The 12,597-nt window shown below is 34.3% G+C and overlaps 3 protein-coding genes across 3 annotated transcripts; all 3 read right to left on the bottom strand.

Moving 5' to 3' along the window:
- Window positions 1–3,598: 3,598 nt before the first annotated feature.
- TRIVIDRAFT_49647 (uncharacterized protein) lies at window positions 3,599–4,745 on the bottom strand (the record flags this gene model as incomplete). Its single annotated transcript, XM_014099516.1, has 2 exons — window positions 3,599–4,085; window positions 4,147–4,745. The coding sequence occupies 2 exons, from the start codon at window positions 4,743–4,745 to the stop codon at window positions 3,599–3,601; spliced, it is 1,086 nt and encodes a 361-aa protein (XP_013954991.1).
- A 1,257-nt stretch (window positions 4,746–6,002) lies between these two features.
- Window positions 6,003–6,797, bottom strand: TRIVIDRAFT_49718 (uncharacterized protein; the record flags this gene model as incomplete). The annotated part of the gene is made up of 1 exon (XM_014099515.1): window positions 6,003–6,797. The coding sequence occupies one exon, from the start codon at window positions 6,795–6,797 to the stop codon at window positions 6,003–6,005; it is 795 nt and encodes a 264-aa protein (XP_013954990.1).
- A 1,351-nt stretch (window positions 6,798–8,148) lies between these two features.
- On the bottom strand, window positions 8,149–9,913 carry TRIVIDRAFT_59079 (uncharacterized protein; the record flags this gene model as incomplete). Its single annotated transcript, XM_014099514.1, has 8 exons — window positions 8,149–8,689; window positions 8,782–8,815; window positions 8,897–9,032; window positions 9,095–9,294; window positions 9,379–9,513; window positions 9,576–9,767; window positions 9,801–9,827; window positions 9,868–9,913. 8 exons carry the CDS (start codon window positions 9,911–9,913, stop codon window positions 8,149–8,151), a joined length of 1,311 nt encoding a protein of 436 aa, XP_013954989.1.
- Window positions 9,914–12,597: the final 2,684 nt, after the last annotated feature.

The raw sequence follows: 12,597 nt of genomic DNA, 5'->3' as shown, positions 1-12,597 counted from the left end.
TTTTAAAAATTAGTAAAAGAGTTTTATTAAAACTTAGGATTATATTACTAAAAACTATATTTTAATTAATTATATTAACCCTACTGGAGGCCTATATATTAATAACTACTTTTAACTCAGCCTGCTCTATTTCATCTAACTTATTTAAAGATTAAACACCCTTATAAAATATTTACTCCCTATAAATATTAATTTACTTACGCTGCTCTTTTAACCTAACTAACTATATAAATTTTTTATTTATTTATTAAGTTAATAATATTATTTACTATTACTACTGTAATAACTTTTACTTTATTTAACGTTTCTTAATGTTTATATACTCTTTTTTAGTAGCTAAATATTATATTATAAAATTAATATAAAAAATACTAAATATAATTAAAAAATTATTTACTATTAACTAATAAAATTTTATTTTTATTATAAATATAACTATAATATATATACTCTTTATACCTTTTATACTTAAGCACTATTTTATAAAATAATTTATTAATTTTATAATATAAATAAAATATAATAAAGAATCTAATAGTTTTAATTATAAATACTGCTGCCTTATGATTTTTTAAAGATTTTTTAATAACAGAAGACTACTGATTTTACTTAATAATACTGCAAAATATCGTTAAAAATAAAAAAAGAAAACTTACCTAAGAACTAATATAGGGGCTTAATATATTATATATAGGCCTTAAAGGTAAAATTAATAAAAAGGAAATATTATATTATAATCTAACTAAAAGTATATATCCTTTAAGTAAAATATAGAAAAAACAATTAATTAAAATTAGAGATTTTAAGCTTACTTTAGTATATATAACTTAAATAGTAAGCTTTAATATTAAAATTATAAGCTTACTTAATATAAAAGGATATTATAATATAAGCTGTTAAAAATAACTAAATATATAAATCCGCTTTATTATATTTATTTAAATAGTTTAAATAGCTAATTATTAATAAAATATTAAAACTAAATATAAATTATACTTTTTATTTTACTTTTATATACTTATAATTATAACCGCTTAAAAATTACTTTCTATCCTTTCTATTAATATAAACCTATAACTTAGGCTTATTACCTTAGGAACCCTTACCCTATACTAGGAATAGGGATTAGAACGTTATATTTATTCAGCTTCTTGTCTTTATACCAGATATATATTAGTTTAAAATAACTACTATATTAATTAATATAGCAGTCTATTGTTCTATTCCTTTAATTATACTATTTAAATATCTTCTCTATTTAATAATATTTACAGTAATAGTTAAAGTATAATTTAATAAGTCTGCTATTTATGTATTCCTTTAGTAAAGTAAGATAGGGTTTAAAGATAGTAATCCTTAAGTCTTAATTTTTATAAGTGACTTTTTATCTTTAGTATTAGTTAAATTAATATATTTTAGTAACTGGGTAGTTATAGATTTTTCTAAAATAGCTATTATATTTTGCTTTTTATTTAAAATATTATATATATTAATTATCTATATAGTTAATTTAATATACCTTTTTATAATATTAATAGTTAAGGTTGACCTAAAAGTAATCTCCTTAAATATATCAGTAGACTCTATATACTTTAAAAATTTCATTAATATTATAAATATATATAATTCTTCGTTTATTATTATATAAGGTCTATCCTTTAAGTTATTTAAAGAATCCTCTTTTAAAGGCTTTTCTTTTAGTATATATATTTAATTATATTTAAAATTTACTAATTCTTTTAACTTTTAGTAAATTATATTTAAGGTTTATAATATTTATAGTATATTAAAGGGCTAAGGGTATTTTATAATTTTATAAATCTTTTTTATAGTTATTCTTTTAAATATTATTTTCCTTAGGTATTTTTATATTTAGGATAATGTTTTTTAATTTAAGGTTAGAGTTTTTATAAATAAGGCTATCTACTTATTATAAAAGTGTTATTACTTAACTTCCTTTTTTTATAAAATAAACTTCTTTCTTAAGTTTAAGAATTTTTTTTTTTTTTTTATTTTTTTTTAAAGCCTAGTAGTTTTTAACTATATAGCCTAGTTTACTATAATTATAATATTTAAAATCTTTTTTCTTTTATATAACGTTAAAGTCTATTTTTTTTAATTTATTATTATTATTTTTAATAATATAATCTTACTGTTTTTTACTTTAGTTTACTTAATATTTATTTTTTTTATATACTTTTTTAAAAATATCTATTTTTAATTTATAAAGTAAGTTATTAGCTTTAATATATTTATCTATAAATAATATAAGGTTATACTTAAACTAATTAAAGTTATATATTTCTTTTTTAAGTTTAAGCTTAAGTTTATTATAAAACTGTTTAATAAAAGCTAATTCTCTTTATTTAACTTTAATAAAAATATCTCTAAAACTTATAATATAATCTAAGTATTTTCCTTTTTAATATATATTAATAAAGTAATTTTCAGTTATATAAATTTCTTTAATATCTTTAAAGGCTTTTTTAAATTCTTTTATATATTTTTTATAATTACTAAAGATTTTCTAAATTCTTTTATTAACTGCTTTAGCTTTAGCTTTTAAATAATTATTTAAAATAGGCTTAAACTATTATAAAGCTTAACCTTTAAAGCAGAAGGCAGTAAAACAGACCTTTTTTTAAAAAATATTAAAAGTATTCTTAAAGTCTTTAAAGTAAACTTTAAGTTAAATTAAATATCCCTTAAGTTCTTTAATATTTCTATTATATATAAGCAGTAGTTAATATTTAATAAGAATTCTAATATTCTTTTTAATTAATTACTTTTTATTTTTATTAACTTTATTAATAAAGGTTTTATTAAATTAGAATATATTTTAAAAGAACGTTATAATTTATTTTTTAATTATATTATCCTAATTTAAAGTATCTTCTATAATAATATTCCCTTTTTTATTAAATCTAAATACACTAAAGTTAGTAGTTAGTATATTAGCGTTACTAAATAAAAATTTAGGTATAGTAGTTTATTACTTAAAAAATAATAAATATTCTTTTAAATAAAAGTTATTAATATATAATATCTTAATCTCTATTTTTAATATAAGGTAAAGGTTCTTAAGGTAATAAGCCTAAATTATAGGTTTATATTAGCAGAAAGGATAAAAGGTAGCTTTTAAGCAGTTATAATTATAAATATATAAAAATAAAATAAAAAGTATAATTTATATTTAGTTTTAATACTTTATTAACGATTAGCTATTTAAACTATTTAAATAATTATAATAAAGTAAACTTATATATTTAGTTGTTCTAGGTGGCTTATAACGTAATATTTCTTTATACTGGGTAAGCCTATAACCTTACTGTTAAGGCTTACTTCCCTGTATTATATATACCGGAGTAATCTTGGAATCCTTAATCCTAATTAATCGTTACTTCCGTACTTTACCCAGAGGGTATGTACTTCTAGTCAGGTTATAACAATCGGCTTTACTACTCCAATTTAGTTCTTTTGTGTTGACCGAACTTGATCTTTTTTTTATTCTTTATTTATTTATTTATTTATGTTTTTGGAAACCAGAGGTCTCCTTAGAAATAATCAGGTTACATGTATATATTTATTTGTGTGTATCCTAAATATCATCGACCAACGGGCTTAACCCTTGCGCTGAACCGAGTCGATTCTCGAAGAAAAACCTCAATCGTTCCACGGTTATACGATCATTCATAAACCTAGCAAATGCTGTCGGGTTTGTACGTGGTATGTGCATTATGTCGGGATATAATGAGTTAGAAGACTTAATGTCTTGTCGAACACTCAAACTAACGGTGCGTTGGTATTCAGAGCTGAGCAGATAGTTGTGGAACAGCTTTGCGCTTTCAGGATGTGGCGCGTTCTTCAGGATCGCGGCAGTTTGAGGCCAACTGACAAAGTTTGCGTCATTTGGGAAGTTGATTTTGACATTGTTGCCTGGGTTAAAGCCGCCAAAGCTTGTAAATGTGGCCGATTGAGAGTAATTGGCTGCGCTCAGAATAGTAAGGGGGGTAGCAGTGCCACGAACCCATCGAGGATTTTGCTTCAAAAGGCCATCAAACCACTTAGTTCCGAGCTCTTGCATTCTGCTCAAACCCCATTAGCTAAGTTCTCTTTCTCCATCTCTCTCTTCTCAAACCAACTCACATTTGATGAAAAGCAAATAGAACAGCATCGTCGTCATTAGGATAAGTTAGAACGAGTTGGTTTTTGAACTCCGGTTTCAAGAGATCACCATAAGACGATATACTCTTGACGTCTGGTAGCTTGCGAGTGTTCCAAGAGATGCTCCAAAAGAAGATGCTATACCCATACCATGATGCCGATATAGAATCCTTGAATGCCGGGTAAACTTTATCCAATCCAACGGGGGCGTAGTTAAGCAAGGCGCCTTCCTGTTGCCATCTTGGGAAGTCCTGTAGCGTTTGAAGAATAATGCTATCAACAAAAACGTTGTTATTATATAGCTGCTGGTCAATTTTTCCGTCGAGATATTTAGAAAGATCCACAGTAATATTTAAAGTCATTCCGGGAAAGCGGCTCTCGAAGGCGCTTTTCAATGATTCCTGTTGGTTTTTTTCGTCGCCACCATGCCATACAGTAACAGTTCCACCCTCTTTAAGAGCAGCATCATAAATTTCTTCAAGTGGTCGAGTCTCCACTAAAGGGCGTGAGTTAAACCCGAGGAGAGTATCATAAGCAAAACATTGCCTAAGGAGGAGGAGGGCAGTAAACAATCTAGACATGAGAGGCTTAAAGATTTTAATGAAGTTTGGAACAATGTTCAGATAAGTAACGACCGTAAACACAGTTCTAGATCAAAGATTTTATATTGAGTTACGGATCCCTTACGAACGACTATACTCTAGTTTGTCATGGAAATAGAGCACACCGCCCTCCTAGTATTAGAAATCACATATTCAATGCATCGCTCCACAATCCACATCCTCTCCGAGTTTTTGTTATGCATAATAGCTGAGCCCACATCGTTCACCGAGCAGGAGCTGCACTTACAACATGCCGCGCGTTAAATTGTAAGAATGTGGGACGCTTTATAATCGTTCTTTCAGGGGTATTGCCGTACTATACTGTGTTCTCATTTAGGAAGTTAGCCACTGGGGTAATATAAATTCTTTACGGAATCTACGTTAGTAATTAGTTTTCCTGGGGATAAAATATTTTAATAGTACTACAGCGTATAGCTTAGGAGCAACGGTAATATAAACGCATATTTAATTGCACGTTGAAGGTTTTGGCGTTTCATAATATCTGGTTGCGCCAAAACAATCAGTTGGTGGGGCCAAGCTTACCCGTGGAAAGATACTCTATAATTTCTATCGTTAATGCGGGGGTCGATGCTATAATTGAAGGCTAGCTCAGCATTCTGAATGATCTTCACTGGCCTTTTGCGGTTCCTGGTTTACATGTGCGAATTCGGACTTCTTGTCAAAATTATTACATTCCTGGATTAGGATAGTGTCTCCATCGAGCATTGCCATTCAGCTAGGTCCTTAGTGAGAGGATGGAGTTACTTAAGAAAAGACCGCATATACTTTTGAGGTATAGGAGAGGTGAGCTGGTTTATGTTAATAGCACATTCATACACAATCCTCGAATTCATTTCCAACGGCAATATGCTTTCATCTGTGCTCCAGGAACTATATACATTCTACTCGGTATGATTATTGATCATCTTTGCATTCATTCCCACCTCTTTTGGCTATATGTTATTATTAAAACTGATACTAATTCCTTTAACAAAATCCAGAGTCCGTCTTTTGAGGAATTGAAAAGATCAAGACAGACTTCCTTATATAAATCCGTTAAGTAAGTATAGGTTGGGAGTTCATCCTTACGTTAGTTATTCTTGTCCCATTTATACAACAACTTGTTTAACAAAACTGCGATATTAAGAGATATGTTTTCTTTCAGTTGGTGACGTCTGTAACCCTTGAGGTTGAATATCCCAGGGTGATCCCGCTTTACACTTTCGTCATTAACATTTAATCTTTATAAACAAGCAAAATACCTGCATGAGGGTTTGCAACTCTCACTCGCCATTCATCAGCTGTTAAACCAAACTTATTTCTTTCATCTTCTCCACCCAGCATTTCTTGCCTCCATTCCAGCTTCCCATTCATGCCACCCAACCTTGCAGCCTCTTCATAGACACTCCTTTTCAGATGCCAAGTCATAAAGTCCACTCCATCGTCGCTTAGAAAAACCCTTAGTTTCCAGCCGTCACCCGAATCCAGCTCGTCTGAATATTCATTACGTGGAAAATATCTATTCAGAGCGGCTTCTTTGTAAATCTCTGCTCGTTTTGCTAGGTCATCCGTTGGGTGTGGAACGATCCCCACGAAAACCCCACCTGACTTGAGATTGAGAGAGATGTTCTCAAACATCGCTACTAATTTCTCTTTATTAAGGGCGTAGTTAAGAAACCAGGCCCCAAAAGCAAGATCGAAGTGGCCGTAGCTATTATCGGGAGCAAACGATGCTGGAATTGTACCGTCCCCCTCTACAAAACGGGCTTTTCCACGAGCAACTTGGGATGATAAACGAACTGCCGCACCTTCCAGCATTGTAGATGAGATGTCCATGCCAGTAATATACTCAGCACCCCAAGAGAGAATGTGTGATGCATAAAATCCCGTTCCGCAAGCAAATTCGAGAACAGATATACCTGGCGTTAGCAATGGTTTGATCGCCATGTATACGTTGTGCTTTTCAACAGCACGATAAGGAAGGTTTTCGACAACATTATAAAATGCTCCAATGCGATCGTACTGAGACATGATTAGGTCAGTTGCAATCGCTATTCTCCGGTACAGTTCTGAAATGATTTCGGTTTTACAGGTAAGAGATTTCGCCTTGCCGAAACAATGTCCATTGATAGAGGAGCAGTAATAATAAACTTTTGAATTGGATTGGTACTAATCTTGTAAGCTACAGTATTACGTCTATGGCGCTTTTACCTTCACTAGTGCGCATTTGAAGACAAAATATTTACTTAATTGTATAAGTTTGAACTATCAATATTTAGTGCTGGGTGCCTATTCTATTATCCATCTTGTTCAGCAGTGGAGCACCAGCCATCAGCCTTTACAACCTGTGTTGATTGTACTCCGGAAACGGGGCTTGACAACAAAATCCTGAAACTTTTATACTATAGCTGTACGCATTAAAGTTGTGCCATCTGCTATATTGTGAAATGTGAACCTTGATATACGCCAGTACAATGAGGCAATAACCATTTAAAAAGATTGATTTAGGGATGGATATGCAGATTCACTATGGATGAAGTCGAGGAATATAAAGCAGCAGATTGTCTACGTCTTCCGACTCCCATCATGTAATCACACTGCAAAGAAACAGTGTTGAGAATGCCAATGCAAAATAGTCATGATAAACCGAGTTCCCATGGATGGCATTAGGTAACAATCACCGCGAAATCGTGATTTAGATCCCTATTGAGGCCGCCAAAAAGCCTTCGAAGTCGTCAAACTCACGTAATGTGTTTTACTGAAACAGGTAAATAGACACACAATGCTTTTGATTGGAATGTATGAAAGTCTAGGTGTTTGCTGTCTACGCTCATTGAGATAAGATATGCTGACTACGATTGTGATACTATGCCCTCAGAGGAAAAAGAGATATCCAGTGTAGTATTGGTAGTTTTATATCAACTGGCATCCCATCGGTGACATCCACCTCAAATTATGTGAATGATAGGGGACTGGGGCTACACCAGCTGATGTATTAACACATCCGTGGTCTATAGTCTACATCATACTCTGTAACTGCACTGAAATTAATATGACAACATCCAGAAATGAATATATACCTATTGCATTTGAGGACAGTGGACACTTGACGTGAATGTTTACTAAGAGTAAGTATCACAGGATAATACAACGACAATCTCTGTATCTATCACCCAATATTCAAATAAGAACACTTCTATATCATTATTATTGGAAAGACTCCAATTATTAGGCACGTAACATTGTGGTCTACAGGGCGGCATATACTTTACTAACAGAAGTTAATACAATACATGGTATGTGGTAAAATAATCTCAAATATTTTTTACCTCCATAGTACCATATGAATTACAATTGAAACCAATGTAACAGAGTGTCTCATTTATAAAGGCGTAAATAAAAGATGCAACGATGGAAGTGTCAAAGTAAAAGTATCCTTAACTCCAGCGTCAAAGTTCTTCCCAGCATCTGTATGAGCAAATGAGATAGTATACTGAAGTGCAATGCGACTAAGAGCCATGCGAAGCTCCATCATAGCAAGATTTCTACCGGGGCATACCCATTGGCCTCGTGTAAATGGAATCCACGCAGACGTTTCTGTTGATAGGCTCTCCCATCTCTCGGGCTTGAAAGCATCTGCATCTGACCAAAATCGTTCATCTCGTTGTACTGTATATGTTGGGACTGAAACAATTGTGCCCCCGGGGATGAATTGGTCATCAATCATGAGGCCTTGCGGAGGCGTGAGACGTGGTAAGCCGCCTGGGACGGAAGGCATTAGTCGTAACGTCTCCTGAATTACATAGTTCAGATATGGAATATTTTTCTCATATGTCCAATCATTTATGCCTTTGGGGAATTCTTGATGAATCACTGCTTGAAGACGCCGATAGCTATTTGGGTTGCTAGCGAGATAATAGAGTCTAAGATTCTTCTCATGTTAATATACTGCTACATCAACTATAAAGTGCATGACAAAGAAATAATATGGGAATATAGTTGTACGAGGTGATACTTACGCATTTGAAAGAGCGACGCTAGTGGTATTGCTGTTAAATGTTTGGTTAGGTTGAATATATTATAGGAGTAAGGAGATATATTCGCTTATCTTCCAGCAATAATCAGTAGACGAGCATCCTCCTGAATTGCAATTTCACCGGGTGGAGCTGAAGGATCTCCTTCATTCAGTGCTTTCAGCAGCCAGGATATTATATCTCGTGGATCTTGATCTTGATCCTTTAGCATCGCGGCCTCATTGGCCATAATCTTGCTTGCCCAATTAGTATCATTAGATTCACTGAAATTCTGAAAAATGCAGGAAGTCTTACTTCACGCTTTTTCTGAAGTTCCTGATGACACCATGTGGTAAATCGAGAAAAGCTTGCTGCTGCTCCAGGCACTTTAGATATCATTGATAATAGCCATGGCACTGTACCTAGAACACCAATGGCCAACATGCTCTCGTGGACACCTTTGATAGCGGGATGCTCACTCTCCTGCTCTAACATGTGGAAATCTTTGGAAAATCCTGGCGGTATACTCTTAGTCCAGATATAGTGAAATATACAGCCATAAGTATTTCTGTATAGCTGCTGTCCTTGGCTTCACTCACCGATATCGCCCATCACATCGAAGCCAAAAAACATAGCGTATTCTGTGATGTCAATTGGTTGTCCACAGCGGTCCGCGATTTTGGATAACAGAAGATCTACTTTGGCCTTTATTCGTGGTGCATAAATAGCCAAAGCTTATTCGATTAGCATGATACAAGTTTTTCTTAGAAGAAAACCAAAACACTTGACTTCATACCGCGAAATCCAAGACCTCTTTCCCAAGCCTTCTTCCGAAGTTTATGCAGGTTGAGCACACGGGTAGAGTTCAAGGAAATTTTGGTCACATCGTTCGACACTTGTGCGTACCATGGTGATCTTGTTGTTCGTGTAGGGGATTCGTAAATAACTCCGATAGCAGATGGACGGTTGATGGATAATTCACGCGGGCCTTATTTCCGGCGCAGGGCACTTAGCATTTAACTAGAAAGTAGACACGATACACAGAGGCCTACCAACTCGAACTATATCTCCGTATTCTTTGTGAAGACTATGAATATCTTCAAAGGCTTTAACATTCTTTGCAACATTATTCATAGCATAAAATAGGGAAATTTTAGCCAAAAATGGTCTTGAAAAGCGGTTTAGTGGATGGAAAATGCTCTATATATAAGGATGCTAGTCGCGACTCCAGCATTGTATGCGTTTGCAATAAGCAAAGCACGACATAAAGCCAGCATAATACCATAGCCAGCAAGTTGTATATATGCAATAATTAAGATAAAAATCGAGCTAAGAAAGCTGAAAAAGAGATGCCAAGCATAGCCATCAATCTCAAATGGCCGAAAGATTAGATGATGAGAAGCGATACCGGCCAGTAGCGAAATAAGTGCTGATAGTTCCCATGAGTCATGTAATGGCGTGATGAAAGCATTGATAAAAGCATCTTTAAATCCCGAAGCCATCCCAAATGATGGAAGTAATATGCGTATGGCTCTTGGTGAAAGAGCAAAATGGCTCGGTGATTGCTTGGAACCTGAAAATGAGGGGGCTCGAGAGCAAAAGGGAAGGGAACTCTCCTCAATTGAGAGAAATGCAGCCAAGAGTTTGATCAAACTCTTGCCTAAGCGATTAAATTTACTGGGAGAATCTGTAATTAAGTAATCCCTGGGTCTATGTGGAGTAGGCGCATGGTTAATCAGCCTTGAGAGACCTCTATTACTGATCTACGGAGTCGCATTCTGTGTGAATAGTAAATGCTCACGTAACAGCATGGGAGTTAGTAATATACGTCAATCAAAATTAGCATGGTACAGTACTGTAGTGGAGGCTAGTCTTGGTTCATGATTTTTTGAGGTCACTTCTTGATCCATTTGGGAGGTAGGTGCTATTGGACACTTCACCCAACGAGTGGAGGTTGCTGGCATTGCTGACGATATCAACCACATTTTCTTCATTGAGACGTGACAGGTCAACAATTATGGATATGTCTCCCATAACTAGCCGACTTATCCGTACCTGACTACTGATCATGGAGTAAAAGTACTTTAGTATGCATGCATAACTCCTACAAGGCTCTGTCAGGGATCAGCTAACAGAAGCCCTAATTTTCCCCGCGTGGTTCCAAAAAAAAAAGAAAAAGAAAAAGAAAAAAAAAAGGTGAAAAGTAAAAAGAAACATGAATAAGTACCCAAGTTAAAATAAGTTTTCCAATCATTCTTGTTTGCATGGTGCGCCACGATAACTGTTTTGTAAAGGACTCATGAAATGTAATGATTGAAGATACACAAGAAGGATCTAGCCCTGCTTCCAGAAAATGGAACGTACACAGCGGCACAATCAAAATCATTTCTAGGGAATTGGTACTAAAGCACGGTACAAAGTCGATAATGGTTGTACTGAGCGGATACTATCAACGGAGAGCGAGGAAGAGTTGTGCAACAATTAACTGACTATGCAAAAGAAATAGGGCGGCATATATCAGAACGAGTGCTCATGCAATATATCAATCACTACGAAACTGCCACAGAGAAGTATTGAGCGGTATATTCCTTAACCAGAATGAGACAGGGGACCTCAACCTTACCAAGAAAAAAAATCACAAATTGTCAAGTTATTGTCGGTAACATCTTCTACTCCCACTGCACTTCTCAAATATGATAAAGTGCATAGAAAATCTTGTGAATTAAAAAAAAAGAAAAAAAAGAAAGAAAGTTGTCATAGATGACCATCCGTAATGGCCCTCTATATAGAAATGGAGTAGCCGAGAAATGTGAAATGTAACCATGCCGATTAACAAGCCATTATTGCTGTTAAAGTCGAACAGGTAATATGAAGGCAATATATATCTTTCGCCGTCATACATTTTGTGCTTCTGCTGGTAGTATGTCCTGGATCTCCAAGGTTGAATTTGATCGGCTTTTACCGATTGAATTGAATTAAAGACGGATTCTGAGTTTTGAACCAAAGCCTGGGGCATAGCCTTTGATTAAACCAGCGATTACAGCTTTATTGAGCTCCTCGTCCTGAGTATCAATTTAAACTCTCGATATGGATCATTAGGTTACCAAGCGTATTAGAGAATTATACAACCCATACGTATATGAAATGCAGGTGTTTCTGCTAGCCCTCTATAGCCACCAGCAAACACGTTGGTTTTACAGGCATATTCCGCATTTATTCTTGGCTGATTGTGGTGACATAACCTTGTCAGGCTACCTGTCTAGCTTCCCAGTTAGGAAGTTTGTAATCCATAGGCCCTTGCGGACTTTTGTAAAATGTGATGCTGAACCAACAACATAAGCAACCTTGGGTTGCATCCACTAAACTAATATGTCAAAGGTTATCCAGGCAACGCTATTTCAAATCGGGGGGTCGCCCCGAGGCAGCCAAATTATGTTTCTTGCTACGCAACGCTATTCTGCTACTGCCCTTCTTTGGGCAAGCAAAATTACTCTGGTTCAAGTCTGCCTGTTAACGTTGATTCAGTACAATATGAAATAGCATACCATTTAATGATAGTGGTCCTTCCGGCGTTACCGGCTTCTCCATTATAGCTGACATGTTAGCGTAATAGCTTACTTTGACAACATCAAGCCTCTCATATAACTCGGATCTGACTGAAGCTACTCAAATGGGAATAGTACGCACGCTGCAAAACCCAAAAAGTTTGCATAGCTAAGCGTAAGCTTGGAGAAACGAAATTCCAAAAATTGCATACAAATAAGGCCACAAAAAGTAAAGGTTGTGAAATAAACACAGGCTGTAAGATCCATAGCGAT

This window comes from Trichoderma virens (assembly GCF_000170995.1).
Source record: "Trichoderma virens Gv29-8 chromosome Unknown TRIVIscaffold_78, whole genome shotgun sequence".
Classification (NCBI taxonomy): Eukaryota; Fungi; Ascomycota; class Sordariomycetes; order Hypocreales; family Hypocreaceae; genus Trichoderma; species Trichoderma virens.
This window is presented reverse-complemented; position numbering and strand designations above follow the sequence as displayed.